A 16,076-nucleotide genomic window follows, 5' to 3' on the forward strand; every position below is an offset into this window, starting at 1 on the left:
TTAAGATAATTTTTTTCAATATTCTACAAGCTATCACCTGAATTTTCATGGTGTAGCGTTAACAATCCATGCCTCAGAATACCAGCAGACCTTGTCTATGTCTCAGCATCCTGCAGTAGCTGGGAGGACCCTATGTTACTCCTAGGGGAATTCTGTGCAGAATTTATGTCCCCTTTCTTTGCTTCCCGGCAGAAAAATGACTGACGGGGAAGCAAAGGGAAAAATCACAGAAGCGGTCATGCAACCCTCTACGGCAGTATGTTTTGGGTGACCAGGGCAGCCATCAGAGAGGTAAATCACTGTGGGGCAGGAGTCGGGACAAGGGAAGACCAGCTGGTGGCTCCTCCATGCACTGGGCTCAGCTGCTAGTCGTGGCTGGGCTAGGGAGGATGGGACTTCCTCATCCCCTGCACAGCATCCGGGGCAGAATCAAACCCACCTACAGATTTCTCCCCTGGCTGCAGGGGGAGGGATCCCTGTACAGGGAGCTACTCCTGCAACTGCCCAACCCCATGTACATCCAGACCCTCCTGCTGAGCCTCACCCTCCCCCCAAAATCAAATCAACCCATAAGACCCACTCTTCCTGCACCTAGACCACTCTGACAAGCCTCCCGTACCCAAGCCCCACCAAGCCCCAACCAGCTGCATTTGGATCCCCATCCCACTGAGGCCCACTCCCCAAGCATCTGAACCCCATCACTGAGCCCTCCACACACAGACCGCCGTGCCAAGCTTTATCCCTCCCACCCCACCCAGACCTTCCTGCTGAGCCCCAACCACCTTCACCTGGACTCCCCTGCAGAATCCCATTACCATTGCACCCAGAACCCCACCCCACAACAAGCACCTGTGCATCCAAGATTCCCCCACACACACCCCAAATCTCCCACTGAGCTGCCTGCACCCAGACTGCCCCACACAGATCCCTCAACCCACACCTAGATCCCCCCCACACTAAGCTAGTCCACACTTGGATCCTGCTTTGCTGAGCCTGCCTGCCCACACAGAGGGGCAGGGCTCTGGGGTAGGCCCAATCCTTGTACTGTGTCAGGGTTTGGTGCAGCCTCACCACTGAGTCTGTGTCTCAGGGGGGAGCTGCACAGTGGCCTGTGCTCCCTAATACCATGCTGGAGCCTCCACATTTATTTGACAAATAAAATTTGCAAAATTTTAAAATATTGTGAGCAGAATTTTTTCTTTTGGTGCAGAATGCCCTCAAGAGCACTATGTGCAGAGAGCCACCCATTACCTCTTAGACACAGATGACCCCTTTCACAGACAAGTAACATACAACCTATGGGAGAAAGATGCCTTACTCCTGGGAAATGGCACATGCACGCACACACACAAAGTCTTCCTTACCTGCATCTTTCCCATGGCAGCACTGAATTGCTCTTCAACAGTGGTCTGAAAGGTCCTTGCAACGATAACTGCATCGCCACCAACAACTGCTTGCCGCAGCTGTCCTACCTGGGTTTCTATAATGGCCTTACCGAGCTTAGCCAAGCCTCTGATCAGCATGATGGCATCACCTGCCATGACTGACCCCTTTCAGCGCTGAAAAACACAACAGAGAATCATGGAATATAGCAACAGTAAGAGAAAATCTTCAACTACTTATCAAACTGCTCATGAGAGTCAACGTCATGTTCCAGTTGATATTCCTGGGGGGACTCTGCACCCGCAGAAAACACCCCTCCCACCCTCTGCAGAATTCCTGTGCTTCCCTGCAGAAAATGGCAAGTAAGCTGAGGGGGGGGAGGGTTGATGAAAAGGCATGGGGGGCACACGCAGTTATGTGCCACCCCCCATTTCTGCAAGCACAGAGCTTCCCAGCTGAAGGAGGCTGCATCTGGGCTCCACTGACACTGCAGCTGGACGCCGCCTCCTGGTTCCTAGCGCCAGTTGTGCTACCCTTCTGTGTGCTGGGAGCCTTCCTGTTTTCTGTGCAACAGTGAGTGCCTGCGGTGGGGTTGGGTAAGGGGGGGTGAGGGGAAGAGGCAGTGGTGAAGGAAGTGAGTGGAATAAGGCAGGGGGAGGGAAATGTGGGAGTGAGGGGGGAGGATGGAGAAGAAGAGGATATAGGGGAATCATGGGGGGGAAGCAGGAGCCCCAGCATGTGGTGTCCCCTCAGCAGCAGCTGGGGCTCCCCAGTAAGCAGGCCCATCAAACCCTCACCCTGACAAGCCCCATCTCTCTACACCTGGACCCCTCTGACAAGCCCCACATCCAGACCCACACCCCATCAAGCCCCATTCCCCCAGCACCCAGACACACACACACACCCCCCACTGAGCCCCAACCACCTTCACCTGGAACCTCTGCAGAGACCCCATGCACCTGCACATCCCCTTTGCATGCAGATCTCCCACTGAGCTGCCCGCACCCAGAAACCTCTCACCCCACACCTGGATCCCCCCAAACTGAGCCCCTCCACACATGGATCCTGCTGGGCTGAGCCTGCCCGCTTGGTATACCTGGAGCAGAGGGGCAGGCCCAGCCCTTGCACTGTGTCAGGTGCAGCCTCACTGCCAAGTCTCTGTACTGGAGGAGGTGGGGGCTTCAGGGTGATCTCCTACCTCAATGCAGCCAGTGGCCTGTGCTCCCCACTGTTATGCTGGAGCCACATTTATTGACAAATAAAATTTGCAGAATTTTAAAATATTGTGCACATAATTTTTAATTTTTGGCACGTAATTCCCTCAGGAGTAAATTGCCCTCCACCCCCTTTGGGCAACTGCTCTGCTTAGGGATCTCTGCTTAGAGATCCAATAGCTAATTGGCCAACCTGAAAGCCAGCCAGAAAGAAGCCTTGTTCCTACAAATGTACACAAAGGACACTATTTCAGAACTTGCATACCTTCAGATTAATACAGAACTGTTCTAGGGAAGGCAGAGTTAGGTAAAGCCAATAACCTTAGGCATATAGTCCCACTTCCCTTCCTACTCTATGCACACACAAGCATCAGTAAAACGAAAAGGAGTACTCGTGGCACCTTCGAGACTAACACAGCTGCTACTCTGAAATAAGCATCAGTGTATGTGTTTGACACCTGATTATCAAGGTTTGAAATATTTCCTTAATATCTACCTCCCCAAGGACTAAGCTAGTCTGACTGAAGAGTACCTGTAACTGCCATGCTTTCTCACCTGCACACACACCTCACCCAATTAATTTACATGGCCACATCTTCACTCCCCCACCAATAGGTAAACCCTAACACAGTACTCTAGTCAGCTAATTCTGTCCCTCCAAAAATAGTATTGCTAGCCCCCGTTGCAACACCTGCACCCCAGTGGGTCAATTCTCGGCTCTCACAGACACACAACGATAGACTTGTTCTCAGCTGTCCCCCTCCAACCATCCGCAACAAGTGAGTTCTAGGAGTCCCTACCTCTTTTCAGAGCTTTGTTGCTGCACCACCTCCTGGACATGAAAGTACCACCCAGCCTCCCAACTCCAACTTTCCATGTGGGCCATTCCGCTGATCCCTTTTCTAAAATGAGAAGTATGGTTGTAGTGCTCTGTTTCCTTTCTCTCCCCACCCAGGCTAGGAGCAGCACTGCTGCCTCTTTCCTGCTTTCTGAAAAAAAACTATTGGCACTTAACCATTCTGCCATTTTCCTCCCCCTTCCTCAGTAGGGGCCAGCAGGCCCTTCAACCATGCTCACATGGACAACGTTTCCACTCACTTCTTTTTAGCTGACAAATCTGAGGAACTGTCCCAGATTGAGGTGTCATTAGAGGTGGTTTTGGAACAAAATGACAAACTAAACAGTAATAGGACCAGATGGTATTCACCCAAGAGTTCTAAAGGAACTCAAATGTGAATATGTAGAACTACTAACTGTAATTTGTAACCTATCACTTAAATCAGCTTCCGTATCAAATGACTGGAGAATAGCTAATGTGACACCAATTTTTAAAAAGGGCTCCAGAGGTGATCCCGGCAATTACAGGCCAGTAAGTCGGACTTCAGTACCAGGCAAACTGGTTGAACCTATAGTAAAGAACAAAATTGTCAGACACATACATGAACATAATTTGTTGGGGAAGAGTCAACATGTTTTTAGTAAAGGGAAATCACGCCTCATTAATCTAATAAAATTCTTTGAGGGGGTCAACAAGCATGTGAACAAGGGGAATCCAGTGGATACAGTGTACTTAGATGTTCAGAAGCCTTTAACAAGTCCCTCACCAAAGGCTCTTAAGCAAAGTAAACTCTCATGGGATAAAAGGGAAGGTCCTCTCATGGATTGGTAATTGCTAAATGATAGGAAACAAAGTGTAGGAATAAATGGACAGTTTTCAGAATGGACAGCGGTAAATAGTGGTTTTCCCCAGGGGCCTGTACTGGGACCAGTCCTATTCAACATATTCATAACTGGATCTGGAAAAAGGGGTAAACAATGCGGTAGCAAAATCTGCAGATGATAGATAGTTAAGTCCCAAACAGACTGCAAAGAGCTACAAAAGGATCTCACAAAACTAGGTGACTGGACAACAAAATGGAAGATGAAATTTAGTGTTGATAAATGCAAAGTCATGCACATTGGAAAACATAATCCCAACTATACATATAAAATTATGGGGTTTAAATTAGCTGTTACCACTCAAGAAAGATCTTGGAGTCCTTGTGGATAGTTCTCTGAAAACATCCACTCAATGTGCAGCAGCAGTCAAAAAAGCTAACAGAAGGTTGTGAATCATTAAGAAAGGGATAGATAAGACAGAAAATATCATATTGCCTCTATATAAGTCCAAAGCACTCCTACATCTTGAATACTGGATGCAGATATGGTCGCCACGTCTCAAAAAAGATGTATTGGAATTGGAAAAGGTTCAGAAAAGGGCAACAAAAATGATTAGGGGTATGGAAAGGCTTCTGTATGAGGAGAGATTAATAAGACTTTTCAGCTTGGAAAACAGATGACTATGGGGGGATATGATAGAGGTCTTTAAAATCATGACAGGTGTGAAGAAAGTAAATAAGGAAATGTTATTTACTCCTTCTCATAACACAAGAATTAGGGAGTCTCCAAATGAAATTAATAGGCTGCAGGTTTAAAACAAACAAAAGGAAGTCTTTTTTCATACAACACAGTCAAGCTGTGGAACTCCTTGCCAGAGGATGTTGTGAAGGCCAAGACTAACCTGTTCTGTTCATTCCCTCTGGGGCACCTGGCATTGCCCACTGTCAGAAGACAGGATACTGGGCTAGATGGACCTTTGGTCAGACTCAGTATGGGTGTTTTTATGGGATGGATCACCCTGAGCTAGTGGATTTTTCAGGCTCAGCTAATTGTGATATACATCTTAGGGCATTCTGAATGTAAAAGACATTGATTTCAAAATCCTCCTAGAGTATTAGCAAATGAATGCTGGACCATGTGTCCATTTGAAAGGCAGACTGCCTTATGTTTGTAACAAACAGATAGTGTAATTTCAGCATATTAAAGTGATTTGCTGGGTGACTGCTAGAGATGTGTTAGTTTAGAATAATAAACCCAATTAGTGCAACTCTTTCCTATAGCACCTATCACAACAGGGTCCTGCCCTATGACTAGGGCTCCTAGGCACTACAGTAATACAAATAAATAAACCAAAAGTGATTTCTTCTGAGCATAATTGTTCCTCATATTGGAAGAGCCATGAGTGCAACGTAAACAGGACACTCACTACTCTCTGTGTGTTGTGCTGAGCAGGTTCGCAGCTACAGGCAAAACAGCGTTTTTAGTTTATTGCACTTTCGTCTCCAGCAACTTCCCTGTACACATGGTCCTCCTCAAGTTTTCAGGACTCTGAAATGTCTCCTATCCAGTGCTGGCTCACAGACCCACTCTGATAGAGAACATTCACTTGGGCACAGGATGCCTTCTAAGGCTCGATCCCCAGTTGGAGGAGAATTCTCTATATTGGCCTCCAGACAATGTCCTTAACACTTCTGGCTGTAGACTCCACTGGGCACTGCGAGAGTCACTGTGTATTTAAACTGTTTCCTTGATAACTGCAAAGGCACATTTTCATTTTTAGAGTGTGTTCTGTCAACACATATATATGAACAATGATTATAAACGGCTAATACATTCAAGTGCTATAAACTCAGACAACAGTACATATGGTATTACGCCCTATTGCAAGACATGAATGACTGAATCCAGATATTTTCTGAGCAAATGCAAAGAACTTTCTTGTAAGCAAGCTCCATTTATCAATCACATAGAAGTGGCATGTGATTCGTTACACTAAGAGAGCTGAATTCCAGGGAAACCTAACTGTTCCTGTAACTCAAGTTACAGGAGTATTTGTTTAACACAGCAGAATAATCAATGCCCAAGACAAAGGGTAGCTATCTCTAGTCCAAAGTAATAAAGAAATATTATAAATTATGTGGGCCATGCTCTAACTACAGCATAAGTCACACAGCCAGAAGCATAGGTGCTGACTCTGTACTTGTATCACAATTAAACCAATATCTGAGAATTAGAATTAAGGCTATGCATGCCATTTTTTGGAGGGGTCACTTTGTATGATGTGTCTATAGGCTTCAGAATGGTTAAAAAAAGAGACCAAATAAAACCTTGACTTCTGAATCTCTCTGCTTTGAAGAGTTTAAAGTCAGCCTCTTAATATTAATGCAACAAAGCTTTATGTATTTTTAAACTTAAAAACTGTCTTGTTAGGTAAGGAAAGAGGTTTACCAACAGAAGGGTTTTTTCATCCTTAACCACCGGAAGTTTTTGCTAGGTCTTAACTTAAAGTATCTGCAGCATTATCCCTGCAAATCAGACTTAGGGGGGGAAGTAGCCACTATAGTATTTCAATTTGGACAATAATGCTAAGTATACAAATTCACCATTATGAAACAGTTAGGGTTTAATCTCATATTTGAGAGGAAGAAGAGTGCATGAAATGGTTCTGTTACAATACCATAAAACGATGTGGCTGATAAGACCCTTTATTTTGGAAGACTTATTAATTTTCAAATTAATAGAGAAGTTAAAGTCACAAATGGAAATCATATTGCTCAATGTACTCTCATCCTCCACAGCTAAATATATCAATGAGCAAATATGACCAGTTCCCCTTTCTTAGTTTTAGCTGGAAAACAGATACTGGGCCAAATTTGCTGCTGACAAACCACAACTGATTTCTGTGGGATTACATCCACTTATGCCTACAATAAATTTAACCTTTCCACCCCTATGTGCACTGTCTGCCATTTGAAAATTCAAAGGCCTCAGTGATTGCCCCTGTCCTGAGCTGCAAAAGGACAATTTACTGGAAGCAAGGCATAAAATCTGGTACTCCTTCATTCAGCTAAACAGACATGGTGAGCTCACCTTTGTAAAGCGGTGGGGAGGAACAAAAACAAAAAACAACAAACAAAAGTGTTTAAAATAATCATTGTTACATTTTCCTGTGCAATGTTTTTAGGGTATCAGATCAGAAGCCACCACACTAAATAGTCCCAGAGTCCGCTATGAAGCAAGATTTGAAAGAGGGCTCCAAATCTCCTATATTAAATCCAATTACAAACATCAAGAAGTAGAGCATATGAAGGAAAAGGGCTTTTCACACATGGCTAAATTGGAAATAAGTTTGCTTGCTTAACTGTATACAGGGAATACAGAGTATTCCTGGTATGCTTTTGTTAACATCAGTACTAAGGAGGCCACCAAAGAATGAAGGCTGACAGAAGTGGGTCTCAAACAGACAACACCATCATGCATTTTGATACAACTGTTACTGTAAACTTCCTCCCATTAAATTCCCCATCCCTTGCTTGCCACATGTTGGTCAGTATCAAAGTAAGTGCAGCGGGGCAAAGGAAAACAGCTCTGTAGCAATGAATGACCCTTTAAAGCTTAGATAAGGTACGAAATGAAGCACCTACCACTATCAGGCAGAAGTTATAAGCAAAGAACATTAACATTTTTTTTCATCAGAATTATGTTCCCCAGGAGGACAGGTTTTTCCCCTCTTAAAAAAACTCAAGCTCAATGCTCAGGAGAGCACATAAAACTCATTGTCTGGAAGGGATGTGGAAAGCAGAAGTCAATGAGACTATCAGGGCAAGGAGAGGAAAACATGGAAGAGAACAATCATAAAAAAAGGAACAGGTAATTAGGAAGAAAAGAAACACAAAGATGATTTATTTTAATGAGAGCAAGTGAGGGACCCAGAAAGAGAACAGACCGAAGTTGTTAAACTGAAAATGGGGGGGGAGGGGGGAGGAGAGGAAGCACATCAAGCTGCCACACTGAGTTGAAGAGGGTTTGGCAGTTATTGAGCAGAGGAGCCAAACTTTTGTGAACACCCACTGCAGCAAGCAGGCTTTGTTCTACAAGGACTCTGTTCCACTAGGACTCCACCTACACTACTAAAAAGACTGCTAGCAAACTCTCAACATACAACTTTCTTAAGGAGTGGCTTCTGCCTCAAATTTTCAGAAACGATTTTAACCACATTGTACCCTGCCTATACCATTGTCAGGACAGGCAGGCAGAGACTAGTACACTTTGCATCCAAGGTATTGACAAACAAGTCCCATTTTTATGCTAGCAGGCAGATGGTTTGTTAGCCTGGCTAGAATAGGGTCTGTGGCTGGCTGACAGACATCAACCATGGGTTATTTTCCTAGTATAGTCAGAGCCACAGTGTTTGGGTTAGTTAACCTTTTATAGCTCAGTGCATACCTGGAAAAAGTCCCACAGCTCTTAATATGGGGGAATGCTGTTGATGAGGCTGGAATCAAGTCACTCTAGGACATAACAAGGTGAACATGGTAGGGTTTTTTGTTTTTAAGCTACATACCACACCAGTGAGTAATCTGCTCTCCTGCCTCTTCACTGAATTTCAAACCCAGCTGAAACCTTGCAAGCTAAATCAAGGAATAAAGCAGAACATGGCATGCTATTAAGAACATGCAGGGAGCCAAAATGTATTTTAACTTTTTCTTCAGAGGAGTTGTTGCTTTAAACCATCATTATAATGTTGCAAGTACCACACAAGAAGTGTGCAGTTATAACAAGGCACTCTGAGTGTATGGTGAGGCATGGGATCAAAGTCCAGCTGTATAACCACTGAACAAGAGTCATTATCAGATACAACTTAGATTCTTGCATTTATACCAGCCACCTCTACAGTTTAAAAAAAAAAGAATCAATTGGTCAACTTCTGACCCCTATGTGGTTCTACCAGATACCCACACAGTCAAATTCAGACAGTAAAATTCCTCCTTCCATGGTTTTCATTATTTTAAGGTAACAGTATTTTGAATCAGCAGAGTGCTGTAATACAGCCCCCAGTATATATACACACACACTTCAATAGGATCAGAAGTCTATATGCCCTTGGATGGAGATATTTAAGAAGTGTTCTGCTTTCTGAAATGCTGCATCTTGGTGCACAAGAATGCCTTTCCTGGGCTGGGCAGACACTTTGGTGCCATTAATTTTACTTCATAATTCCAGGTTTATCCATGACCAGACGAAAGATATTCCACTTTTGTATTGTGAAAGTAGAATGAATTATATTGAAATTATAATTCATTAAAGAAATGTTACTTGAAGGGTTTGTTGAGATATAGTTGTCATGAAGAGAAACATTAAGGAGTGTGAGACAATGGGTCCTCAAACTAATTAACTTAGAGCTCCTACTGAGCTAGGAGATTGGTAAACATTAGTATGCAAACAAGATATGTATGTATATTTGTCAGTTTCTGCTTTCTTTTGTCTCTTATGTTAAACTGGCTTTGGCTTAGCTGTATAAATAAGTTATCTTGAGCCTCAGAGAGGGGCTCACATCTGGGTGCATTAGCAAAGTGCTTTGCTAATAAACAGAGTGGTCTGACAAATTATGTGAGTCCTGAATCTGACTTTGACAATATGGAGGTTCCACTGAGATGGCAACCATCTTCTCTGGGGCTGTGTGACTCCTGACTGTTCTTAGGACGGCCGTGGCAAGCCGGCACCTGGGCATTTGGCCCGAGCGGTCCTCCCGCCAGAACGGAAGGGTGCATGACCACAGTGAAGTCTATGCCATCAAACCTGTTGGTTCTCAGTCTGTTCTGGTAGGGATCCCGGGATCTGACATCAGACAAAACACAGAAATAATTACCTGACCAGATTCCTGGACTGAGGACTGTCTTGTCTCTGTGTCTATCCGTCCTCCCTGTGGTGTGTTTGAGTCTGGGCGTCATCTCCATCCGGGGATCGGCTGACCAAAGGGTTCTGAGTGAGTGAAATCTGCACAATCGCAGCCACACCTTGGGTAAAACCCTTGGTGTGAAAGCAAGGGTGATTGAGGCAGTAGCCTGTGGGCTCCTTTTGTGTGTTGCACCGGGCATCACTCTGACGAACCCGAATTTCCTTCTTGTGTGATTGGTGTGTAAAGTATGGGTAACCAGACGTCTACGTCGGGACAGTTCCCTAAAGGAACGCCGGCTCAGTTTATGTATTTTAGGAAGAGTCCGGACTCCTGTAAATTTCTGGAAAAATGGTCTAGGCTAAGGGGGTCAGGTAGAGTGGCTACTACCACCACTATGCTTCTGTCCCCAGAAGCCTTTACCGCTATTCTGAGGGAAAATGGGCCCTTTTCCCACAGAAATGGTCTATAAGGGACTGCTGCAGGCAGCAGAGAGAGAGAATCTGATCAAAATTGTTTGACTATTGGGTAATGTAATCAAAATCACTAAAGGATGTAAGGGGTTTCTACTGGAACTTAACTTGGCTGCTCCTGGTTGTGTCTAGATGTACAAGATGGAAGTATAATCGGGGTACAGTTGTGTAAAAGAGTAATCACAGTGCAAGGGATGTTAGGCAAAAGAGAATTGTGTGTGCGTATAGTGCTAAAATCTGAAGCTGTGTCTCAGCTATTACCTGAGAATAAACTTAAAGCTTGGTACAGCAGAGAAACTATTGCAAACATGGTCTGTTGCACAAGAGGGGAAACTGAGGTACACTACCTCATGAATTTCATAAATGACCAGTGAGTGGGGTAATTCACTAGCCTGACTACAGAACAGCCTGACTACAGAACAAAATAAGTACAGCCTGGAGGTAATTCTTCTGTTTTTCCTGCAATTAGCAAGGAAATTTGTAAAAGAAAGTGATATCATTAAGCAATAATCTGTCCCCACCAGGGGGATGGAAATTGTTTCTTTTGTTTTTAGACTCTACAAGCAAGCTGGCGCCAGCGGAAGAATAACTCAGAATACCATGGATCTATGTTTTGTGGTGTTTGTCTTGTTGCTAGCATTGTTGCGTTTTAATGAACAGAAAACCTCATGACATGGGTGGGGGATGGCTTCAAAAGGCTGACCTGGGGGGAGAAGATGTGTATGGGAATGCAAAAGGCTAACGCAGGAGAATCCCAAAATTCAGTGGCCACTGTTAGGATCTTGGGACAAAGACCGAGTAGACATCTTAAAAGACAAACTCGGCCAACCTAAAACTAAATTGGCAAAAGGAGAGGTTGATTGTTTCATGCAGTGGTGGGAAGAGGCAAATCATAGGTGGACAGAATCAAAACTTGCCTCTCTCAAAGATTCTGGCTTCTATCCCACCAGATGCAACTCATTTTACTGTTGTTGATTTGTGCTCTGCTTTCTTTTCTGTCCCGGTTCACCCTGACTCCCAGTTCCTGTTTGCCTTTTCTTACAAGGGGCAACAGTACACATGGACCACACTGCCCCACGGGTATACGGAAAGCCCGTCATATTTTTCCCAAGCATTAGCCCGAGACCTTGTTTTCCCATCCAGGTCCATACTAGTCCAATATGTAGATGATCTACTCCTCTGTTCCCCTTCATTGTCTGCCTCTGAAATTGACTCTTTAGTGCTCCTTACTGCCCTAGCAAATAAGGGTCACAAAGCTTCTCGCTCGAAACTACAACTCTGTCAAGTTTCTGTCACATACCTTGGCTTTCTCCTCTCCCAGGATTCCCGTGCACTTTCTCCCACCCACGTCCAAGCTATCCTTAGCTTTCCCCCGGAAGTTTTTCGGCATGGCTGGATTTTGCCGACAATGGATTCCCCAATATGCCTCCCTTGCAAAATCTCTCCAGGAACTCACTCGATTCTCTGTGCCTGACCCCATGCTGTGGTCCCCTGAGGCCAATTCTGCCTTTGTTTCCCTCAAACAGGGTTTGGCTTCTGCCCCTGCCTTAGGGCTGCCTGACTATTCTAAGCCTTTTACCCCTTTCTGCCACGAACAATCTGGGTGTGCACTTGGAGTTCTCACTCAGATGCACGGAGAAAAGAACCACCCAGTGGTTTATTTCTCTGCCACTTTAGACCCTGTTGCCCAAGGCTTACCCCCCTGCCTGCGTGCTGTGGCTGCTGCACCACGCCTAGTCGAAATGTCTGATTCCCTTGTTCTCCGCTCTCCTCTTACCCTCCTGGTCCCTCACTGACCTCACCCTGCTCTAAGACTCTGCCCCAGAAACCGAGAGAGAATCCTGGGTTGCCCAGGGTTGCTCTCTACATCCTGATTCCTTTTGGTGCTCGTCTAATGGCACCTTTGTAGCCCCCTTTTCACTCTACCCATCTCTGGCCACCCTGCTACACGGTGTTTCGCATGTCGGAAAGGAGGGGATGGTCTCTGCTGTAACAAAGACAAGATGGTGGGTCCCCCCATTTTAGCTCTTTTGCAGCCTGCCACTGTTCAGCCTGTACCATTTGCCAAAGCCATAATATTGGTAAACCGGTAAAAGTGGCCCAGGGGTTCCGGGGCCTGCCTCAAGCACCGTTCTTGCACAAATGCTTAAGTGTCAACAATATGAATTTATATTGGTTATGGTATGTTTATTCTCCGGTTGGATTGAAGCTGGACCGTATATTGCATATCAAACACCTGTTGCACTGTCCCTACCACCCACAGAGTGCAGGTGCAGTTGAAAGACGAAATGGTGTACTTAAGAATAAGCTTGCTAAAATTTGTGACTCTACAGGATTAAGCTGGCCAGTAGCCCTTATGGACATGAGATCCACTCCATCCCAAAGGCATAAATTAAGTCCCTTTGAAATTGTTATGGGACGTCCTATGCGAGCTATGACTATCATTACTCCTGTTCCAGATTTGAACTTGACTCACAGCGCGCTCCTTCACTATTGCAAGGGACTAATGCAAGCTGTAAGTCACTTCCATTCACAGGTTCGAGTCGCCTGGCCCACGGAACCCACCTCCGATGCTTGCCACAACCTCGAGCCAGGTGATTGGGTCTACGTACAGCGCCATCATCGAAAGCACGCCTTGGAGCCCTGGTGGAAGGGTCCTCATCAGGTACTGCTTACTACACAGATGGTTGTTAAACTATCTGGCATTGCAGCGTGGATACATGCTTCACAGTGTAAGGCGGCACCATCCCCAGAGAACCAGTCACCACCTCAGGACAACACAGAGTCAATTTTGACTCCAGAAGACGACGTAGAGGAACAGTCTGCAATACCTTACAATCTACGCTCTCGTAAGGGTTGCCAGAAGCAGACTACGAACAAAAAAAAAAAAAAAAAAGCAGTAGCGAGTCTAGCGCCTACTGCCTGGTGGGTGTAAAACCGTGACTGCGGTTCCCTCAGTTGAGGTTGTCAAAACCAGAAGAGCCTTGCCTCCAACATGTGCCTCTGCCTGTTCCTCGGCTGCTGGTATCTTACGGTCTGGGGAGACCACGATGACAATTCTTATATCCAGCAGCAGGTGTGGATAGCTCAGACCCTTAATATTTCTAATTGCTGGGTCTGTAGCCACATCCCAGCCCACTCTCAAACTGGTGTTCCTGTCCTGACTATCCCACTTAAGTCCCCAGACCTCACTGGAGGGCCTCGTCCGTTTAACAAAATACGGAACAATGACACTTGGGAAGCAGTGGGAATAAATGCATCTAAATGGATAAGTGTGGTGGAGGGAAAAGGTCGTTGGTGTTGGGTGTGTAATGGGACAGGGCTGGATCTGGGGAAAAGCCATTGCCTTCAGCATATTGTGGCCAATGGTGTATGGGATTATTCAAACAAAACTAAAAAGCGGCGGGCCGGGTATGGAGATATGAATTTTTTCTCAACCTGGGATCAAACAGAGAAATCAATCTCATGTTCCCCCTACAGTAACCTTAGTGAAAACAATACAAACTTTCAATGTCATGCAAATAACACCACTCCTCGTAAGGAGAATTACCCTGTACCCTTTGGGGGATACTACTCCTCCTTTGCAAACACCTATATGACAAATGGGTGCAACCAACCCTTCCCGGCCTTAATAGGCCTTCACTGGGTGTGTGGGACCAGAGCTTATACCGCACTACCAGCTAATTGGTCAGGAATCTGTTATCCCGCGTGACTCTTCCCACAATTCCGAGTGCTAGGAACCTTCCCTCGAGAACACCTCTGCAATTTCAGGCGAAAAAGAAGGGACTTAGATGCCCAATGGTATGTAAATAACATAAGCCCCTTAACCTGGGAAGAGGCCATTGGCGGTTCCTTAATACCACTGGGGGAGTAATACATCGTGCAAAAAGGCTCCTAAGGTTACAAGCAGTAGTTGAAATAATGGCAAATGAAACCAGAGAAAGTTTAAGAGCCCTGGCCAAAGAAACAGGGGCAATCCGACAGATGGCCCTCCAAAACCATCAGGCATTGGACATAGTGCTGGCGGCAAAAGGAGGGACTTGTGCTCTCATTGGAGAAGACTGCTGTGTGTATATACCAGACAACACCAATGAGGTAACAGATCGTCCTAGCCACTTAGAACAAATCGCATATCTTCCCCACAAAGTTCTTTATGGAAGTGGCTAAGTAACCTTTTCAATTTCTCTGGCATAGGAAACTGGTTGTTTCAGGGAGCCCTAACTCTCCTGTTTGGAATCCTAATAATTTTTGTATGTTTTCAGTTACTTTTCTGTTGTATCCAAAATTGTGTCAGGCATGCTACACAGATAGCTGCCCCAAACCAGAGTGCTAATTTGATGATTTTAAATATCACTTATGAACAAAGAGATAAAGAATGATTGATATGTGGAACCCAGTCATTGTTGGTCACTGCGTAGCTTGACCAAAAGGAGGGATTGTGAAAGTAGAATGAATTTAATGAATTATAATTTCAATATAAGAAACGCTATTTGAAGGGTTTGTTGAAATATAGTTGTCATGAAGAGAAACATTGAGTGTGAGACAATAGGTCCTCAAACTAATTAACTTAGAGCTCCTACTGAGCTAGGAGACTGGTAAACATTAGTATGCAAATAAGATATGTATGCATATTTGTCAGTTTCTGCTTTCTTTTGTCTCTTATGTTAAATTGGCTTTGGCTTAGCTGTATAAATAAGTTATATCTTGAGCCTCAGAGAGGGGCTCACATCTGGGTGCATTAGCAAAGCGCTTTGCTAATAAACAGAGTGGTCTAACAAATTATGTGAGTCCTGAATCTGACTTTGACAGTATGAAGAGCAATGCACCCAAAATTAATTTTTAAACCCAGTAAAAATGTGATGTAAACTGTGTGCTTGTCAAACCTGTAGGCTCAGAAGTGACTAGTAAAGAAGCCTCCCACCTGACTACTCAAGTGTTACCTACTGTCTTATACATTTAGAGCACACTACCTCCTAAATCATTGCTTATGTGTAACTGTCTCCCTTAAAAAAAGTCAAATGACAAAGAATATCTGTTTGATGGGGGCAATAAGGCAGGGAATTCAATTCCATGCTTGTGAAAGACTTCACAGACTGGGATCATGTCCACATTACAGGCACTAAAGTAGTATAGCTATGGCCACAGAACTAAGCTACTGTAGTCCTGTAGTGCAGACAGAGACTACAGCAACAGAAGAGATTTTTCTGTCACTGTAGAAGCTCCACCTCTCCAAGTGATAGTAGCATTCTGTCAACCTAGCTCCATCTACACCAGATATTAGGACTGCACAGCTATAGAGCTCGGGGTGTGGATTCTTCACACCCCTGAGCACAGTAACTATGTCACCGTAATTTTTAAATGTAGACCAGACCTGTGTCTACATTACAGTTTTTTTCCAAATTTACCATCATTGCAGCCACTGTTATCTAATCCAAACAAGAAGAGACTAGG

At 44.8% G+C, this 16,076-nt stretch overlaps 1 protein-coding gene across 1 annotated transcript in view; it reads right to left on the reverse strand.

Annotated features, from left to right (window-relative positions):
- The window catches only part of COQ8A (coenzyme Q8A), an 81,244-nt gene that overhangs the window by 54,154 nt on the left and 11,014 nt on the right, over nucleotides 1-16,076 (reverse strand). Inside the window, exon 2 of the mRNA XM_084623362.1 lies at nucleotides 1,365-1,559. Within this exon, the coding sequence (XP_084479488.1) occupies nucleotides 1,365-1,541 (177 nt within the window). The 5' untranslated portion in view covers nucleotides 1,542-1,559. The remainder of the gene's footprint in view (nucleotides 1-1,364; nucleotides 1,560-16,076) is intronic.

Source organism: Lepidochelys olivacea (genome assembly GCF_965140295.1).
Source record: "Lepidochelys olivacea isolate rLepOli2 genome assembly, chromosome: 3".
Taxonomy (NCBI): domain Eukaryota; kingdom Metazoa; phylum Chordata; order Testudines; family Cheloniidae; genus Lepidochelys; species Lepidochelys olivacea.